The sequence below is a fragment of the Furipterus horrens genome, unplaced genomic scaffold (assembly GCF_987537825.1).
Source record: "Furipterus horrens unplaced genomic scaffold, mFurHor1.1.pri manual_scaffold_2, whole genome shotgun sequence".
Taxonomy (NCBI): Eukaryota; Metazoa; Chordata; class Mammalia; order Chiroptera; family Furipteridae; genus Furipterus; species Furipterus horrens.
In genome coordinates this window covers 48,593,719-48,611,146 of record NW_028327172.1, presented here as the reverse complement: position 1 = coordinate 48,611,146, position 17,428 = coordinate 48,593,719, and the positions used below count along the sequence as shown (strand labels likewise).

Here is a 17,428-nt window from a genome sequence, read left to right as displayed (position 1 = left end):
CCCGTGGGTTCTGTTTCAATCAGGGCAGCCTGTGGGTTCTGTTACATTTTCACTCAAAATAAATCTTACTCCTCCACCATCTCCCCTACTGGGTCCCTGGAATGCTTTTCTCACGATCCTGTGAAAGAACACAATCTCCACCAGCAAGACCCAGAGCACATACTGCAGAAATACTGCCCCAGCTCATAGACACCCCATGAGGCAGCCATGGGAAGCCTGCCTCCCTCCTTTTCCCTCCTTATCTTATCTCCCAGCCCATCACTCTGAGCCAAAGAGCCTTGACTTAGTATCTGCCTCCCTGGGGTCCAGAAGGTGAAGGGGGGCTTCATATCTGGAGGGCCACAGCCACAGCCTGCCATGGGAAGAGACAGCTACAGCCTGGCGTCACCAGGGTCTGCAGCAGAGGTGACCTCCAAGGCACTCATCCCTGTGTCCTAGACAGAGACACAACTGCCCGTCCCGCAGAGGAGGACCCCAAGGCCCGGGAGGAGACAAATGATTCCCAAGGTCATGAGTCAAGTAAGTAGAGCCATGGGACAGATCCGAGGTCTGCTGAGCTCCCCACCCGGAGCTCTCCTCCCCACAGAGCAGCAACAGTCTCAGGCTGGCCCTGCCATGGCAGAACAGGGCTCTGGCCATTGAGAGAGAGAGAGAGAGAGAGAGAGAGAGAGAGAGAGAGACTGAGCTCATGAGCCAGGAGGCCCGGATTCCAGGCCCAGCATTGCCCTGACTAGCTGTAGTAGGAAAGGGACCTGGGGCAAATGCACAAGCCTGGGACGGAGCAGAGAGGAGGCGGCAGTCTGGGTGTGTTCCCACTGCTGGGAGAGGTTCAGATTCACAAGCTCTAACCTAGAGAAACTGCTTAAGGGTTGTGGCACCTGGAGTCTGTCCTGGAGCCCACAGGCTATCTTGGGGCACCCTGAATGGAACAATCACAGGAAAAGCTCATGAGGACTGGGAACCTACTGTGTGTCCCACACTGTGCAAAACCACCCAGCGAGATGGGGTTAGCAGCCCCACTTTATAGATGAGCACAGAGACGTTAAGTCACTGGCTCAGGGCCACACAGGAAGAGGTGAATTGAGATTCAAATTCAGGCAGTCCAGAGCCTCCAGGTGGACTAAGATTTATGAGTGACAAAGCCACCCTTTCTTCACTCATCCCCTTGCACCTGTCTTTAGTCCAGTTTAGGAGGGTCTCACTATACAATCATGAGACCAAGGCGTCAGGGGCAGCCCGGACCCTTACCCTTTTCACCATAGGGTCAGGTTTCTCAAGGCCAGTGTTTGTCCTTCTGCCTGCCCTGGGCCATCAGCTAGGCACAGAGCACAGAACTAGACACAGAGGCCCACAGCCCATTGGCAGGGGGCCTTGAGGAGGAGTAACCCGACTATCATTCTCCATGTGAGTACAGCTGTGACAGCAGAACCCAGGGAAATCAGGGCAGGCTGCCTGGAGGTGGTAACCCCAGCAGAGCAGGCAGGGAGAGCACTGGTGGGCAGAGAGGCTCTGGAAGGAATGAGGATTCCAAGTCCCCACAAGACACAATCGTGCCACAGCCACAAGACAGCTCCCACCATCCTCTCCCAGACTTCTGGCCACCTGTGTTCCCTTCCACTGCCAGGGCTCAGGCGGGAGCCCTGGGAAGGAGGGCAAAGTGGCCTGCAGGGCTGGACTGGACAGCCACGTGCTATGAGCCCTGGGCATGGCCATCTCTGGCTCCTCTGGTCAACATACCTCTCTCTGGGGCACAGCCTTCTGCATCTGCAGTTACCTCTCAGCCCCTCCCAGCCTGTTAGACCAGTTCCACCAGACACAGGTCACTGCAGCGGCATAACAAGAACTTCAGGTTTCCAGGCCCGGTGTGCAAACAGGAATGCAGCAGACAGCGGATCCAGGGAAACTTCCATCCCTTACCCTCCTCCATTCACCTTCACCCCAGTCACCCCCCTCCTAGAATCTAAGCTCACGGCGGGAATTGACCAGAAAGTGGGCAACAGGCTGAGGAAGGAAGCAGGACCTCTGCCTGGGACGGAAATCAGGGCAGTGTTCTCAGGGGTTGTAGCTTGTTCCCACCCTACCCCCGCAACAGACTTGTCTCCCCACCCTGCTCCCCACAGCAATTGCACGAGCGTATGCTGTGATGGATCATTCCTGGGCCGAGCCCAGGCCCAGGTGGCTGGCCTGGGTACAAACTGCCTGTTTTGTGGCATAAAGGGGCTACTGCTCAGCACAGCTGAGGAGCGGGGCCTTCCCCAGGTGCTGGTATAATGAGCATCAGCCTGGGCATGGAGCTGGGGACCAGTGGGCCACCTTGGGAGGATTCTGGGGGGTTCCAAAACTAGCAGCTGTTTGTAGGACCTCTATTGATTCCTTTCTGGGTCCCAGCAATGGACCTGCAGGCTTACCTCCAGAGATGGGGGAGACAGAGTGCTGGATAGATGGGGCAGGACACTCTGTCGCCTCAGGGATGAGAAGGGGCCCCTACTAAGGGCTCTGGCCTGAGAGAGAAGGAAGCACACACACACCCCTTTATGTCGGGATTGCCCCTGAGTCACAAGCTTTGCTGATAGTCCCCTTCTCCTCTTCCTTCCCTGGCCTGACCTGTGGAGGAGGGCAGCAGAGGTTGAATGAACTGGAAGGAACAAAGGAACAAAGAAACTATGTGGAGGAGGTGGAGGAGGAGGAGGAGGATGTGGGCCCAAGGCAGGTGACCTGGGTGGGGATGCCCTGGGTGGGGACTGAGGAGGACAAGGCCTGGCCCCACCTGTAGAGTCCATTAGAGGTGGGACCTTCCAGGCGGGGCCAGGTCTGGGTCCCCAACACAGAGTTGGCAGGGCAGTAAGAGAGGGGAGCCAGTTTGCCATCCGCCTGCCATAAGTCTGACACCACGGATCCCTCCAGTCATTTTAACCTCCAGAAGTCATGGTCAGTGAGAATTCATCTCCCCATTCACAGATGAGGCAGCTGAGGCCCAGGGAGGGGGAATGACTTGCTCAAGGTCATACCTCCCATAAAGCGAAATCCATCTCGCTGAAAACCAGCCTCTTCATTCCATTTTGGGAGAAAGGCAGGGGGAGGCTGTCAGGCAGGGAGGCTGGCTGAAGAGCCCCTTCGAGGAGTCAGAGGGCCCGATACCCACGACCTAGCGAGAAGATGCTGAAGGTGGATGGGAGTGAAGGGCCTTCCCTGGGCTGCTGAGAAAGCTGGTTTTTTGCTCTATTTGTACACACTCAGGGCACAGGACCCAGGAAGTGGGGCTCCATAGACATGCAGTTGCCACAGGCAGAAGTTCCATCTTGATGGCCAAGTGTCAAGCAGCTGAGAGAAAAGGTCACCATGCTGGGCTGGTCTCACCCCTGCCTGAAACAAACCTTGTCTAACGCCCTGCTCTACCCCCGGCCCCCATTCTCTTAGTGAGTGAGGGCCTGCCGGTCACACTGGCCCAGCCACCACCCAGCAGCACTGCCAACACAAAATGGCCAGCTACTCCCTGGTCCACACAGTCTCACCTCCTCATCCAACACCACTCAGCCATGCCTGGCCTTGAGCTGCCTCCCCAGCCTGGAACTGATCCCCCACGGCTGCTCCCTCTGAGACAGCTCCCTCTCAACACCAGCCTGGACCACCACATGCCGTCTGTCACCGGCCTGCACATCCGGGGCAGGGGCACCTCTGCTCCATCTCTTTCAGTGCCTGGAAAGGACCAGACATCAAGCCAGTGAGGAAGGTAGAGAAAAAGAAGGAAAGAGGCCCAGAGAGGGCAAGTGACTCTTCCGGGATCACGCAGCAGGGGGATGCTGAGCCTGATCAGCCTGGCATTTTCTCCTCTCAGGGCACCAAGCCCAAATGGCCCCAGCCAGGCCTCACCAGCCTCCTTCATAGCCATGGACCTAAAATGTCTGGGTGAAGGCAGGAAAGGGTCTGGACAGGGCACTGAGGCGATGCAGTGAGAGGAAGGCAAAGAGTTTGAGTGTCTCCCCCTCTTCTCTCACCCAAGGCCTCACAAAGGCCCTTTGAGGCTGGCCTTCTTCCCCACCCACCAGACAAAGGAGAGAGGAAGGCGTGGGAGAGTGGGGTGGCCCAGGAGGCAGGAGGCTGCTGGGAGTTCCGGAGGAGCAAGGCAGGGGCCAGAGTTTCTAGTATGGCTCATGGGGCAGCAGGCAAGGGCAGCAGGGTCCCTTTGTCTGTTGTCAGGGAGGAAGGCCGGGGGAGGCAGGACGCCTGGGTCCCTGCCCCGCTCTGCTGTGGGCACCTACCCTCCCCTCTCAGCCTCAGTTTCTCTTCCTTACCCAGTCCGAGAAACACAGGAATTTTTGAGTTGGAATGGACTTGAGATCATAGCCTAGGAGAGGAACGTGAAAACTAAACTTCATTTCCCCAAACAGCGAGTGGCCAGAGTGAGCTTTTTCACCCTAGTCTGGCCCTGTCACACGCACTGAAAGCCTCACCTCCTGGCGCCCCCGCTGACTCAGAGCGCCCTGCCCTGCCGACTGCGGGGGCCCCCAGCCCCTCCCCCCTCACTCCCCTCCACAGGCCCCGTGCTCCAGTGGCGCTGCCATGTCCCAGATCAGCCCGAGGGTCTCAAGCCTCTGTCTTCTTCACACCGTGCCTTCTGCTTTCACAGCCCTTCCCGGCAAATGCCTTCCCTGATTATGGGGCAGCGAGAGTCTCCTCCCCGCCCCAAGCGCTCCAGTACTGCAGTTTCCTGCACTCAAGTCCCTCCTGCGCAACCAGCTCTCACAGTGTCACCTGGTGGGTGACCTCTAGCAGCCTCCCTATCCCCTAGGCCCCCAAGGGCACCCACTCTCAGACTCAGGAATAGAGAGGTTAAGACGATGAAATTAAGCCATGAGGACAAACACTTCCGCTAAACGCATCCTAGTCTCAGCCACTAAGGCCAGGACTGGGGGGGCGGTGGGGGGGGGCAGGCAGCCAGATGCAGGGTGCTGGGCTCCAAGCCAGACGTCCCTGCATCACCTCTTACTACTCACAACAGCCCTATGAGGTACTGTCATTTTTTTACTGCTATTATTATTTATTAATCAGAATAATAAGTACTTTTCATTTACAGCAAATGATTATTTCAAAATCATTATGAATGTAATCAGCAAAGTAAATTCCTTGCACGTGAATGTCGCTAAATGGGGCTTAAATTCACTTACACTTGAATTTCACTTAAAAAAAGGTCACATCCACATCACCTCATTTTTAGGCCAAGAAGAGACCCTGGGAGGGAGACAGGGCAGAGGGCCCCATTTTCCCTGTGAGGAAGCTGAGGCCCGGCAAGGAGGTGAGAGCTGGCTGGGGGATCAAGGCCCATCCTCCTGGCCCTCCTCCCCTCTTCTAGATCAAATCCCACAGCAGGAGGGCCCAGCATCAGCCCCTCCACTTTCTCAGCCGCCCCACAGTCCATGCAGACTGGGTGGGTCTGGGTCCGCTGGTCTCAGCTCCAGCTCAGACCAGACACTGACCTTAGGCCGCTTCCACCTGACGGCAGGCCCTGGGGCACCCTTATAGTACAGCGAGTCGTCAGTGGCTGGGAAGCTGGGGTCCTCAAAGAGCACCTTCCTACGCAGACAGGCCCGCTTCAGAGCTGAGTAGTTCTGGTCTCCGTAGGGCTTCACGCACGAGAACATGGTGGCTGCTGCCCAGGGAGGGCCAAGACTAGTGAACAGAGGGCTGGGTGGGTGTGTGAACAGTTCCAGGGGCCCCTGAGAGAAAGAAGACAAGAAGAACATTACTTTCTGAGGATGGTGGCCCCGAGTCAGGTGATCCCCACCTGCTCCCTCCCCGCAGCCCTGTGAAGTGAACATCCTCATTGCCATTGGCCAGGAATGAAGGCTCAGAGAGGGGGAGAGACCTGCCCAGGGTCACACAGCTGGTACACACAGAGCAGGAACAGGAGCCGACTGGCCTGACTCCATAGCCTGAATTCTCTCATTTCTGATGCTGAGAGGTGATGCCAGGCTGGCAGGTCAAGGGCACAGCCACGTGGTGCTCTGGGCTGCCTAGCCATACCCACCCCCTGCTTCCCTAGACCTCCCTGGCTGCTGTCACACCCACAAGAAAGCAGCAGCATTGTCTCCAAGCCTCCCTCCTCCAGACCCTCACCCCTTGGCCTACAGCAGCACAATTCTGCCCCATGTGGAGAAACTGTGGCCCGGGTCCCATCCAGCCATCACTCACATTCATTCTCTCTTGCCCCCTCCCTCCAGCACTTCTGGAATAAATGCCTCCAGTTTCATAGGCAGTACTCTCATTGCTCCTTAATCCCAATGACCTAATTACCCTGAAGACCCCCAACCCCATCACGTGGTCTCCCAGTCCCCAAGGTCAGACTCTCCCAGGACAGCCTCCCAGACCCAGACGGAGCAATGTCTCACACTCTGGGGCCCCTGGAGCTGATCCTGGCCCCTCCCCCATCTCCAACCCTCCCTCCCCCGCTGGGGACCCAGTGATCTGTCTGTTAACTCCCTCCCCCTGCCCAGCTAATGACCCCGGTGTTCAGCCAGACCCCTCTTCTGGGGCCCTAATTGGCCCACTCCCCAGGAGAACCCATGGGCCCCACCCAGACACCCATCTCAGATTTAATTCCTCATCTCCCCACATTTGTCCACCAGACTCCCCAGCCCAGGAACAGGACCATAAGCACCCCCTGAGACCAGAAGCCCCAGAAGGCAGGGTCCACTTGGTTTGGTCCCCCTGCACGCACGCTGCTGGCACAGAGCCCTGCACAGGAAGTGGCTGGGGACAGCATGCTCCCTGCAGTGCCCGTGAGTCCAGGAGGGCCCAGCCCAGCACCCTGAACCCTGGAGCCATGTGCCAGCCCAACACGAGGGGCACGGACTGGACTGACGTGTCAAGGAAGGCCTCCGGGAGGGCAGGGCAGGGTCAGGAGCGACAGCCAGCGGGGCCTGACACATTGGACACCCTGACAGATGCTTGGACAGCCAGGCACACCGCTGACGGCCCCGTTTATGTCCTCACATCTCGACTCCATCTGTGCTGCTGGCAGAGCTCCACTCTCCCCTAGTCTCCTCATCCTGGGGCCTGCCCGGGGCAGACAGCACAGGTCCCAGAGCCCAGGCCCTGCTGAGCAACTCCGAGGCAAGGGAGGCTGGCTTCTGGGCAAACACGAGCTCGTGAGCGAGACTGACGTGGGTGCCAGTCCCAGGTGCACTACACACCTGCTGTGCGGCTTGAAACAAGTCGCTCAGCCTGAGTCCCCATTTTATCCTCTCCATTGTGCAAACAATAATTGCTTCAATAACTGGGTGATATTATAGGTAACCAAAGGCCAAAGAGATTGCTTAGTGGGCCAGCGGGAAGAGGAACAAGAGACGTGGACAAGCCCCCTCTCGTTTCTAAGAGAGAGCCTCCATTCCTCGGGCACCTACCATGTGCAACACCCCTGGCTAAAGGCTTGTTGGAGCCTTTGCGAACAGCACTGGATAGGCCTTTCATTGTTGCCATTTTTCAGACAAGAGAACTGAGGCTCGGTGAGGGGAGGTGACCTGCCCACGTTCCATGGCAGAGTCTGACTCAGCCTTGGCCTCTGACTTTGGTGCCTCCACCTTGGCCTGGTGACCCCACCATGCAGGAGGAAGGGCTGAGTGCCAGGCACACACACACCCCGGCGAGGCAGCCTCCCAGGAAGGGGACAAGGAGATCCGATGGGAAGGGAGAAGCAGGAAGGAAAGGAGGTAAGAATGGGCAACGAGGGTGGAACACAACAGACAACAGGGAGGGCAGGGAAGGGCCATCGGCCCTGCTTGCCTGCTGATGGGCTGACAGCTGGTTTGTCCTCCGTGGGGGATCCAGAGCCACTTCACCTTCTGCCCCCACATCTGACTGGGCCTGCTTACTCCACCGCTGTGTGAACTCAGGCCAGCCACTTAACCTCTCTGGCCACCCTTCTGCCCAGGAAGGCCAATAATCCTGCTCCTTCACTCCCACCCTCAGACCTTGGAGGCCTGAAGAAAAGAGAAGTGGGGAACTGGGGGAGCCTGGGGAGCAGCCCCTGGGCTTCTGGCACACAGACACCCAGGAGAGTCATTAGCACCAAGGCTTCCAGTTTCTGGAGGCCCTCTCAGGAAGCAATTTAAGCTGCAAGGATTAGATCAAAGAAGCTGACAGCAGGAGCCCAGAAATCAGCTCTAGCAATTCCAGTGTTCAGAGCCCTAAGGACCCAGGGAGGGGCGCGAGCTAGCTGAGGTCACCCAGCCAGGCTGCTGGGGAATGAGGGCTCTGGCAGCCCTCCAGGCTACACAGCAGCCAGCACTGTTGGGAAGGTTTGCTCCTGCGGAGAACAGAAGGGAGGTGGGGGCCAGAGAGGGGAAAGCTCAGCTGGGCCAGGGCTTGGGAGAACCTGGGCCACGCCTGGCTGACTGAGGGTCTGCCCCAGTTCAGCCATCTCTCTTCCCTCACCCCTGCCAGCCAGGCTGACCCTGGCCTACCTGTGCCAGGCTCTTTGGCCCCAGCCTTTGCACAGGCTGCACCTCCTGCTGACTACCCTCCCGCACTCTCCGTTTGCCTCAGGGTCATTTCCCATTCTGTCCATTGATTGAGTCAATACTTCCCTGGGGACACAGCGTCACCAGCCTCAGAACTTTGTCTCTCCCTGTAGTCCCAGGCACAAGCATCGAAGGCCTCGGATAAACCCAGAGTCAGGAAAGCCAGGCCTCCTCTGCCTGGACCTGAGCTGGGAGCTTTGGCACTGCCCACTTCTGACTGTGTTTCGTCTGTGTGTGAACCATGCACCAGCAGGACAGTCTGTGTGTCGCAGCTGCCCTTCATCCTGCCCTCATCCCTCCACCCCTGCCGCTCTCACGCACCCCTGCCGCTCTCACGCACCCCCTGCCGATCTCACATACCCCCTGCCATTCCACACCTTGGGCCTGAGGTCCAGTGCCACGAGCTCCCTCCAGCTCCCTGAGGCTGTTCACTCTGGGCCTCGGCAGCACACACTGTCCCTCCCACACATGCGTACCTGGACAATCCCTGGTCACCTTAAAGACTCAGTCAGCCCAAGTACCTCCCACCTACCCCCCGCATTGCTCCTCCCCTCCGCCATCCTGGAACCCCTGTGACAAGGCTCATTACCTTGTACCCCATCTTTGCATGACTTGCCTGTCTCCCCAGCCCAGCCTACGCCCCTCCAGCGCTGGGCCCCCCTATCCAGCTCCTCTCTGTATCCCCAGAGTCCAACATTGGTGGGGCATATTTAGTAAGTTTGTGTTCAATGAACCAGCACAGGTGACACAGGAGGAATTCCTCCAGGGATGGGAAAAACAGGCTCCGAGAGTGGCAGGGACTCCCAGGGGGGATCAGCTTTCCTATCAGAGCAGCACCAGCTCTCAGGTCTCCTGAAGACCAGGGCCCGCCCTCTCCACTAGGCCAGGCCTCTCTCCCACCCTCCCACTCCGATGGCTGTGTGCTGTCACGGTGGCCCAGCCTGTACCGCCCCCCGCCCCCCAGCTCCTGATGGAGACTTGGCTTTAGTTCCCCAATGTCTCTATAAACTGTGCAATCCGGGACAGGTCATGTCGCCTCTCTGGGCTGCACGGTCCTTGCTGGAAGGAAGAGATAATGTGCCAGGGCCTCTGGGAGGCTCAAATGAGACACTGCCACACAGAAAAGCACTTTGTCCACTTTCATGCACTGTGCTCCTGGAGGATGTCTATAGTGACATCTGGGTACATCTACAAAGTTTCCAGACTCTGACCAGGAGGGTTACCAAAATTCAGGGTTTCCAGCGACCTTCATGAATACAGGGCAAAATGAAAAATCTGTCATTTAAGAGGGACACAAAGGCCTGGCCCCAGGAGTCAGATGCTTTAGGAGAGACGGCCACTTCCAGGCAGAAGGAGCAGCAGCTCAAGAAAAGGCTCCCAGCAGGAACGTGCAAAGCAATTCAGACCCAGCCCAGCACGGTGGGCCCTGTGGACTGAGCGTGGGGAACTGAGCTGGGTCAGAACGAGGGCTTGCCAGGGAGGTCAGAGGATCCAGTCTTCCAGCAGGTCAGTCAGACCGGAGTTTAAGTCCCAGCTGCACCACTTAGAACTGTGTGTCCTTGGGGAAGTCCCTAACCCTCTGAGCTGCCACCAGCCCCACCTGGTTCCAGCTTCTAAGGTGGCAAAGTAGGAAAGTGGCATCTGCCATGGGCCTGCCCTACAGGAGCCTCTGTCCTCACCTTGGAAATGTTGTGCCCTGCCTTCCAGGAGGCTGTGGCCTGGTCTGCTGGAGGTAGTGCAGATAGGCCGGGAAGGGAAAGGGCTCGTCTTGCAGCCGGCCACACTGAGCCAGCTGCAGGAGGCAGCTGACACCAGTGAGCCATCCCTGGTCATGACAGCCACCAAAGCCAGAAGGAAACAGGGCAGAGAGCTTTAGTCCCGTTTTATAAATGAGAACATCAAGGAACGTGTCCAAAAGCTGCCGCTCGTTGGTGGTCTCTGCTCAGACCAACTACACCACGTGGAAGGTTTCCTTTAAGATCGTGCTGATATCCGACCCATGGCTGCCGCACACAGGACTACTAGGTGGTCCGGAAAGTACCCCTTTCACAGCTGTCTTAAGGTTTGCAATGGAAGAATTTAAAGTTCCTGCAGCCACAACTGCAATGATTACCAATGATAGGATAGGAATAAATCCTGCCCAGACCGCTGGAAATGTTTTCTTAAAGCATGGTTCAGAACTGTGAATTAGTCCTAGAGATGGTGTTAGAAGTTGTTAAACTCCGCTCCGCTACTTGGAAGGTAGGATTACCTTTCAAAATAAATATTGGTGTTGTTATTGTAAAACTGAAATCAGGCATTCAAAATGTTATGAAGACACCAATGGTGGATGACCCAATGTCCCTTCTTGTTACTCCCACCCTTCACGTGAGGACGGAATGCTTTTGCATTACCTTCTCCACAGCAGGCCTAGTCTTTCGTTGTTGCCTCACAGCACACTTATCAGACTTCTGATAAGTCTTTCTGAGAACATATGGAAAATTCAAATTAATTGAACCTTTCTGGTTTGTCTTTAAGTTAAAAATTTTAAAGGATTGAGGACTAGACGTGGCAGTTTGCTTGACAGCATCTGACTTGCAGACTCAAAAATTGTTGAATTCTTAATGATATATCATTTATGATAACTACCTTAACATTTTTTTTAATCCTTACCGGAGTATATGTTTATTGATTGGAGAGAGAGAGACATTGGTGTAAGAGAGAAATATCCATCAGTTGCCTCCCACACAAGATCCTACCAGGGACTCAACCTACAGCCTAGGTGTGTGCCCTCACCAGGATTCAAACCTGAAACCTTTTGGTGTCCAGGTGACACTCAAACCAACGGAGCCACCGGCCATGGCTGTCTTAACGTTTCATCACACAGGGCTTTTTTTTTTATGTTACAAGCTTCCTGGATTAATGCCAATTTTAATTTAATATCAAAGAGCAGAGTCAAAAACTGAATGTTTGATTTTGCCCTTATGTGTAAATTGATATCTCATACCAAAGAGTTTTTAACGGTGATCTTGCAGAATCCAATTCTTATAATGATAAGAAATGAAAATAAAGTAGAAGCATCCTTAGCTGAGTTATGCATTCCTTTACCAGTCTCTCTTAATACAGCCTTTAAAACAGGACTTCTCAAGAAACATTGTCTTTTTTATTTTTAAGGATAATATTTCTAAATAGCATTCAGGAAGACAGTATTGTAAAGAAGACCTTACGTTCACAACAAAGCTCAAGAAAATGTTCATTGGAAATGCTGATTAATTATACTCACTGAAAGCCCAACATCTAAGAAAGTGTTAAGATTAGTTAAGCAAATGAGAAGCCAGTAAAGGGAAGATGGGGAAGCCCAGGTGACCAGCTTCTAGTAAGGAGGAAAAAAAAACAAAAACCAACAGTGACACAGACAGAAGGCTGCAGCACAGAGTCACGGGGGGAGCCAGGGGACAGGCAAAGGTGCAGAGGCCACGTTGGGAGGCTGAAGGGGACGTGACATGGTCATAAGGAGCGGAAGGCAACTGGAGAAGGCAGAGTACAGGCCTTGTCAACACGCAGATTTCAAAATTTCCTTTATGAGAGTGTAACAGGCGATATGCACCAGGGATGTTTTATTGGCCCTTACAGAGGAAATCAATATCTATGCAAATCTTTAAAATGAAATGAAGGCTCCTTGTGATTCAGAACCAGAGCTCAATTTGCTGCATTCTGGATGGTGAGCTCCCCGGAGGCAGGCCTTCTGTCTGTCCTGCTCTCACTAGATCCTGAAAGGGACTAGGTTTTCAATAAATACTTGCTGAATTATTTATGAATAAAATATCTCTAAGACCAACTTTTATCTAAGCATGTTTCAACATGTTCTCTACCAGAGGCCCCAGGTTCACTGGGAAAAAAAGTTAAAAAAAAAAAAAAAAGCAACAAAATCATCATCTGAAGGGTGACACTGGCAGTTAAGTTTAAGAAATTAACCAGATATTGTTCATATATTTGATAAATGAACAGCAGAACTCTAAACTGTAGAAGAAAAAAATCTTTGCTGAGGTGGGAAAGAATACTTCTGCTGTTTGGAGACGTTTTTATTTTTATAAGCAAAATTTGATGTTCAAAGACCAACTTAACAATATTAAGCCTCAGTTAACCAGAAATTTATGAATACCCATTCTCTGAATTTTTTGTTTAACTTAGTTTCCCCCAAATTCTGTTTCTAGCACAAAATCTGCCTGCTGTGTTACATTAAAAAGTTCACAATATCCTGTGCCATAATTTATTTAATATTGTTATCCTGTAGTTTTGAAATTTTTATTATAGTTATGTCCTTAAAAACATTTTCTTAAAGGACTAGACATTTCCCTTTTTTCATTTCTTTTCTTTAAGTATATTTTATTGATTATGCTATTACAGCTGTCTCTGTCTTTCCCTCTTTGACTCTCTCAACCTGGTATCTCCCTTCCCTCCAGCAATCCCTCCACCCTGAGTTCATGTCCATAGGTCGTGTATGTAAGTTCTTTGGCTACTCCATTTCCTATACTATTTTTAACATCCCCCTGTCTATTTTGTACCAACCAATTATGCTTCTTAATCCCTGCACCGTTTCCTCCATTCTCCCCCTTCCCCCTCCCAGCTGATAATCCTCCAAATGATCCCCATACCTATGATTCTGTTCCTCTTCTGGTTGTTTGCTTAGTTGGATTTTGTTCTTATTTTTTAGATTCAGTTGTTGATACTTGTGAGTTTGTTGTCATTTTAGTGTTCATAGTTTTGGTCTTTTTCTTAAATAAGTTCCTTTAAAATTTCATATAATAAGGGCTTGGTGATGATGAACTCCTTCAGCTTTACCTTGTCTGGGAAGCACTTCATCTGCCCTTCCATTCCAAATGATAGCTTTGCTCGATAGAGTAACCTAGGTTGTAGGTCTTTGCTTTTCATTACTTTGAATACTTCTTGCCAGCCTCTTTTTGACAGCAAAGTTTCTTTTGAGAAATCAGCTGACAGTCTTATGGGAACTCCTTTGTAGATAACTCTCTGCTTTTCTCTTGCTGCTTTTAAGACTCTCATTTTATTTTTAACCTTTGGCATTTTCATTATGACGTGTCTTGGTGTGGTCCTCTTTGTGTCTAGCTTGTTTGGGACTCTCTATACTTCCTGGACTTGTATGTCTATTTCCTTTGCCAGATTAGGGAAGTTTTCTTTCATTATTTTTTCAAATAAGCTTTCAATTTCTTGCTCGTCCTCTTCTCCTTCTGGCACCCCTATGATTTGGATGCTGACATTTTGGAGATGTCCCAGAATCTTCTTAATCTCTCATTTTTTTGAATTCTTATTTCTTCTTTCTGTTCTAGTTGAATGTTTATTTCTTCCTTATGTTCCCAATCATTGATTTGAATCCCCGCTTCCTTCCCTTGATGGTTGGTTCCCTGTAGACTTTATTTCATTTAGTGTGTGCAACCTTCATTTCTTCCCTTATCATTTGCTGTATTCAGAGAGTTCTCTGAGCATCCTTATCACCAGTGTTTTGAATTCCAAATCTGACAGGTTGGCTGTCTCTGTTTTGTTTACCTCTTTTTCTGGGGTTTTGTTCTGTTCTTTCATTTGGGCCATATTTCTTTGTCTCCTCAATTTGGCAGCCTCCTTGTATTTGTTTCTGTGTACTAGATAGAGATGCTTTGACTCCCTGTCTTAGTGCATCTGTTAAGTTGTATGGGGCAGAGCCTTAGATATTTACCAGGGTGCGGCAAGCCGCTTCACCCCTTTACAGTTCTGTGGGGTGGGGCGTCATGAAGGGGACAGTGCTGCTGCCTGGTTTCTGGAGGTTTGCCCATCACTTGCCCCATTTTTAGTCACTCCACCCACTTCCCATATGTGACTGGCGCCCTTCTAGCTGTTGCGCTGGTGGTGATTCCCTGAGTTGGTGGGTTTGCGTATGTTCTAAGTCTATTTGGGCCCTTTAACTGCTGTGAGCGACGCTGACAAATTTTCCCAAAAGTGCCAGCGTCGCTCCCAGCGACTCTTTTTTTGACGGCTATAAATGTAAATAACAATGGAATAATTTGTATTCTATGTTTTGTTTTCTTTTTTTGTACCTCAGGTTATATATTCATATAATTTTTTCTCATGTTGATCCAAATTTCGAATTACGCATGGCACTCAAAGGGTTAAATGGGCTCTCCTGATAAACCAGCAGTTTCTTCCACCACCCCAGCCCCCACTGATTTTTACTGCCAGAAGTTATGGGGCTTTATCTTCCAGGCGATGGAACCCTGGGCTGTGCAGTCTGGCCCAGGCCTGGGATCACTCACTCCCAAGGTATCCCTCCCGATTTTATTCACCTCACATGATGTGGGACTGCCCGAGCCACCACCGCTGCCTCTCCACACCACACCATGTTCTCTCTGCCTCAACTCCGGGTCTCTACCCCTCTTACCCGTCTGCATGAATGTGGCTTCTTAAAATTCTTGGTTGTCAGACTTTCATACAGTTCAATTTTCTGGCAGTTCTGGGTGTTTTTGTTTTGAGATTAGTTATAATTTTTTCTTGTGGTTGCATGAGGAGGTGAAGGGTGTCTACCTATGCCTCCATCTTGACCGGAAGTCCTAGATATTTTCTTATTAAATAAATACGCTCTGTAAGTTCTTTGTGCAGAATGTTTTGAAATACTTAGTTTAAATGCATTATTGGCACACTGTCTTATGAAAACACATTTTTAGACTATAAACCATATTTTCTACTCTTATTTTACTAAAGCTTTTAATCAGTACACACACACACACACACACACAAATCTGTGTCATGTGAGTTGGATCCCAAGCTTCCAGACTCCCTATCACATCAGGGCTTCTCCAAGCAGAGCCCTGGGTTAATTCTGTTATTGTGTTAGGGCGTACACTGATGTGGCAATAAAGAAGTCAGTAAGAAAGTTGTTCTCCAGGCATTTCTCCCTCAAGAACTCAGTTCGGTCCAGCAAGTCTTCAGTCCTTCACAGCCTTTGCCCACCTAGGTAACAAGGGAGAAGTGGGCTTCTGGCTCAGAGCCACAGCACCTGGCAGGAATTGAATTGATTTTTAAGATTCTTGCAGTTACCCTGTAGTTACAGAGAGTAGTAGTAAATTTCCATTTGCAGTAGATACACATTTTCCTTTAAGAAACAAGGAAAAAGGAAGTCGATTTTTAAACAACCTATTATGTTCCTACTGGTGTAGGCGGAAACCTTAGCATGACACCAAGCGTCAGAGGACAGGGTGCTGCAGAGTCAAGGCTGAGAAGCCGGACCAAGTCACCTGACCTCTCTGAGCCTTGGGGATCTCCTTTAAGAGGTGAGATATTGGGGCCAGCACACAGACGGCCACGAGTAACCAAGACCATTTGAAGAACAGCTGGAGGACTCACACTAACCATTAACAAGACCTATCACAAAGCTCTGGTAATTGACACAGTGTGGGATTGGTGAAGAGTTGACAAACAGACCAATGCAACTGAACAGAAAGCCCAGACAGGGGCTACAAGTAGACAGACACCTGATTTATAATAAAGGTGACACTACAGGGCACTGGGGGAAGGATGGGTCAATTAGCTATCTGTATAGAAAAAGCTTTACTTTACAATTCCATGCAGAGAGCAAATCCAACTGAAAAATAAAACAATAAGGCTTTTTGAAGAAGACAGTAGTAAAAGAGCATGTTCAAATGGCTAATAAATGGAAAGAAAATGTGCTTGACATCACTAATCATCAAGGAAATAAATGCACATTAGAAACATGACGAGCCCTGGCTAAGTAGCTCATTTGGTTAGAGCACTGTCCCCATGTGCCAAGGTTGCGGGTTCAATCCCCGGTCAGGACAACTAATGAATGAAAAAACAAATTGATGTTTCTCTCTGTCTCTCTCTCTCTCTGCCTCCCCACCTCCAGGATTAAATTTTAAAAAATACACAATAACATAGCTCTACATACCCCAACTAGAATAGCCAAAGTAAAAAACACCACACACATACACACATACTCCCAAGTAGATCTTCTACATTAGGGGAGAGAGTATACATTGGTACGATCACTTCGCTAAATTGTTTGACCATATCCAAAGCTGCACAAACACATACTCTATCATTCAGTGATTCTACTCCAAAGTAATACTGAACAGAAATGCATGCACCTATTCACCAAAAAAACACGTACAAGAATTTTATCACAGTAGTATTTGTTTTGGCTGAAAATGAGAAACAACCCAAAAGTACAAGAGAAGAAAGGATAAATATGTTGTTGTAATGAAGTATTATACAGTAAAGAAAATGAACAAATATTGTTGTATGAAAATCCATGGATGGGTCTCACAAGCATAATATCAAACAGGAAAAGCAAAACTGCGATTCCATTTATGCAAAATTGAAAAGCAGACATAACACATCTATAAAGAAGAGAAAGCAAGAGAGTAGCTACCTTTGGGGTTAGTGACTGAAGGGAAATGAGAGGGCTCCGGGGTTCTGGTAACACCGCTCCTTGATCTGGGAGGTGGCTATATGGTGTGGTCACTGAGCTGTGCACCTATGATTTATGCACTGTTCTTTATGTTTTCAATAAAAAGTTTGTTTAAAAGTCAGTGCAGTGGCCCTGGCCAGAAAAATTGGCTGAATCCGGGGACCCCGATCCCACCAGTTCTGGGCCCCTCATAGCTCCCATTCTGTCCTGCTGGACACTACATACCTGGAGGGAAGAAGCCCCAGGCTGGGTCAGTGCACTGGCCTGGCCTTGTCACACACAGGGTGTGACTTTCTGCAAGTCTCCTCCATCTCTAAGAACACTGTGGCTTTCACACTTGGAGTGCTCAAGTCCAAGAGAGGGTCCCACAAGATGAAGGGGTGTCCCCTCACTCCAACAGGGCACACACCTACTTTCAAGGTTTCCTCTGCATCTGACGGGGGTGCCAGCCAGCCAGGGA

At 51.1% G+C, this 17,428-nt stretch overlaps 1 protein-coding gene and 1 pseudogene across 1 annotated transcript in view; one reads left to right on the top strand and one right to left on the bottom strand.

The window, feature by feature from the left end:
• Positions 1-17,428, bottom strand: part of CAPN5 (calpain 5) — a 56,126-nt gene that overhangs the window by 30,796 nt on the left and 7,902 nt on the right. Inside the window, exon 2 of the mRNA XM_090265668.1 lies at positions 5,475-5,714. Within this exon, the coding sequence (XP_090121794.1) occupies positions 5,475-5,639 (165 nt within the window). The 5' untranslated portion in view covers positions 5,640-5,714. The remainder of the gene's footprint in view (positions 1-5,474; positions 5,715-17,428) is intronic.
• On the top strand, positions 9,783-10,702 carry LOC150018534 (ubiquitin-fold modifier 1 pseudogene; annotated as a pseudogene).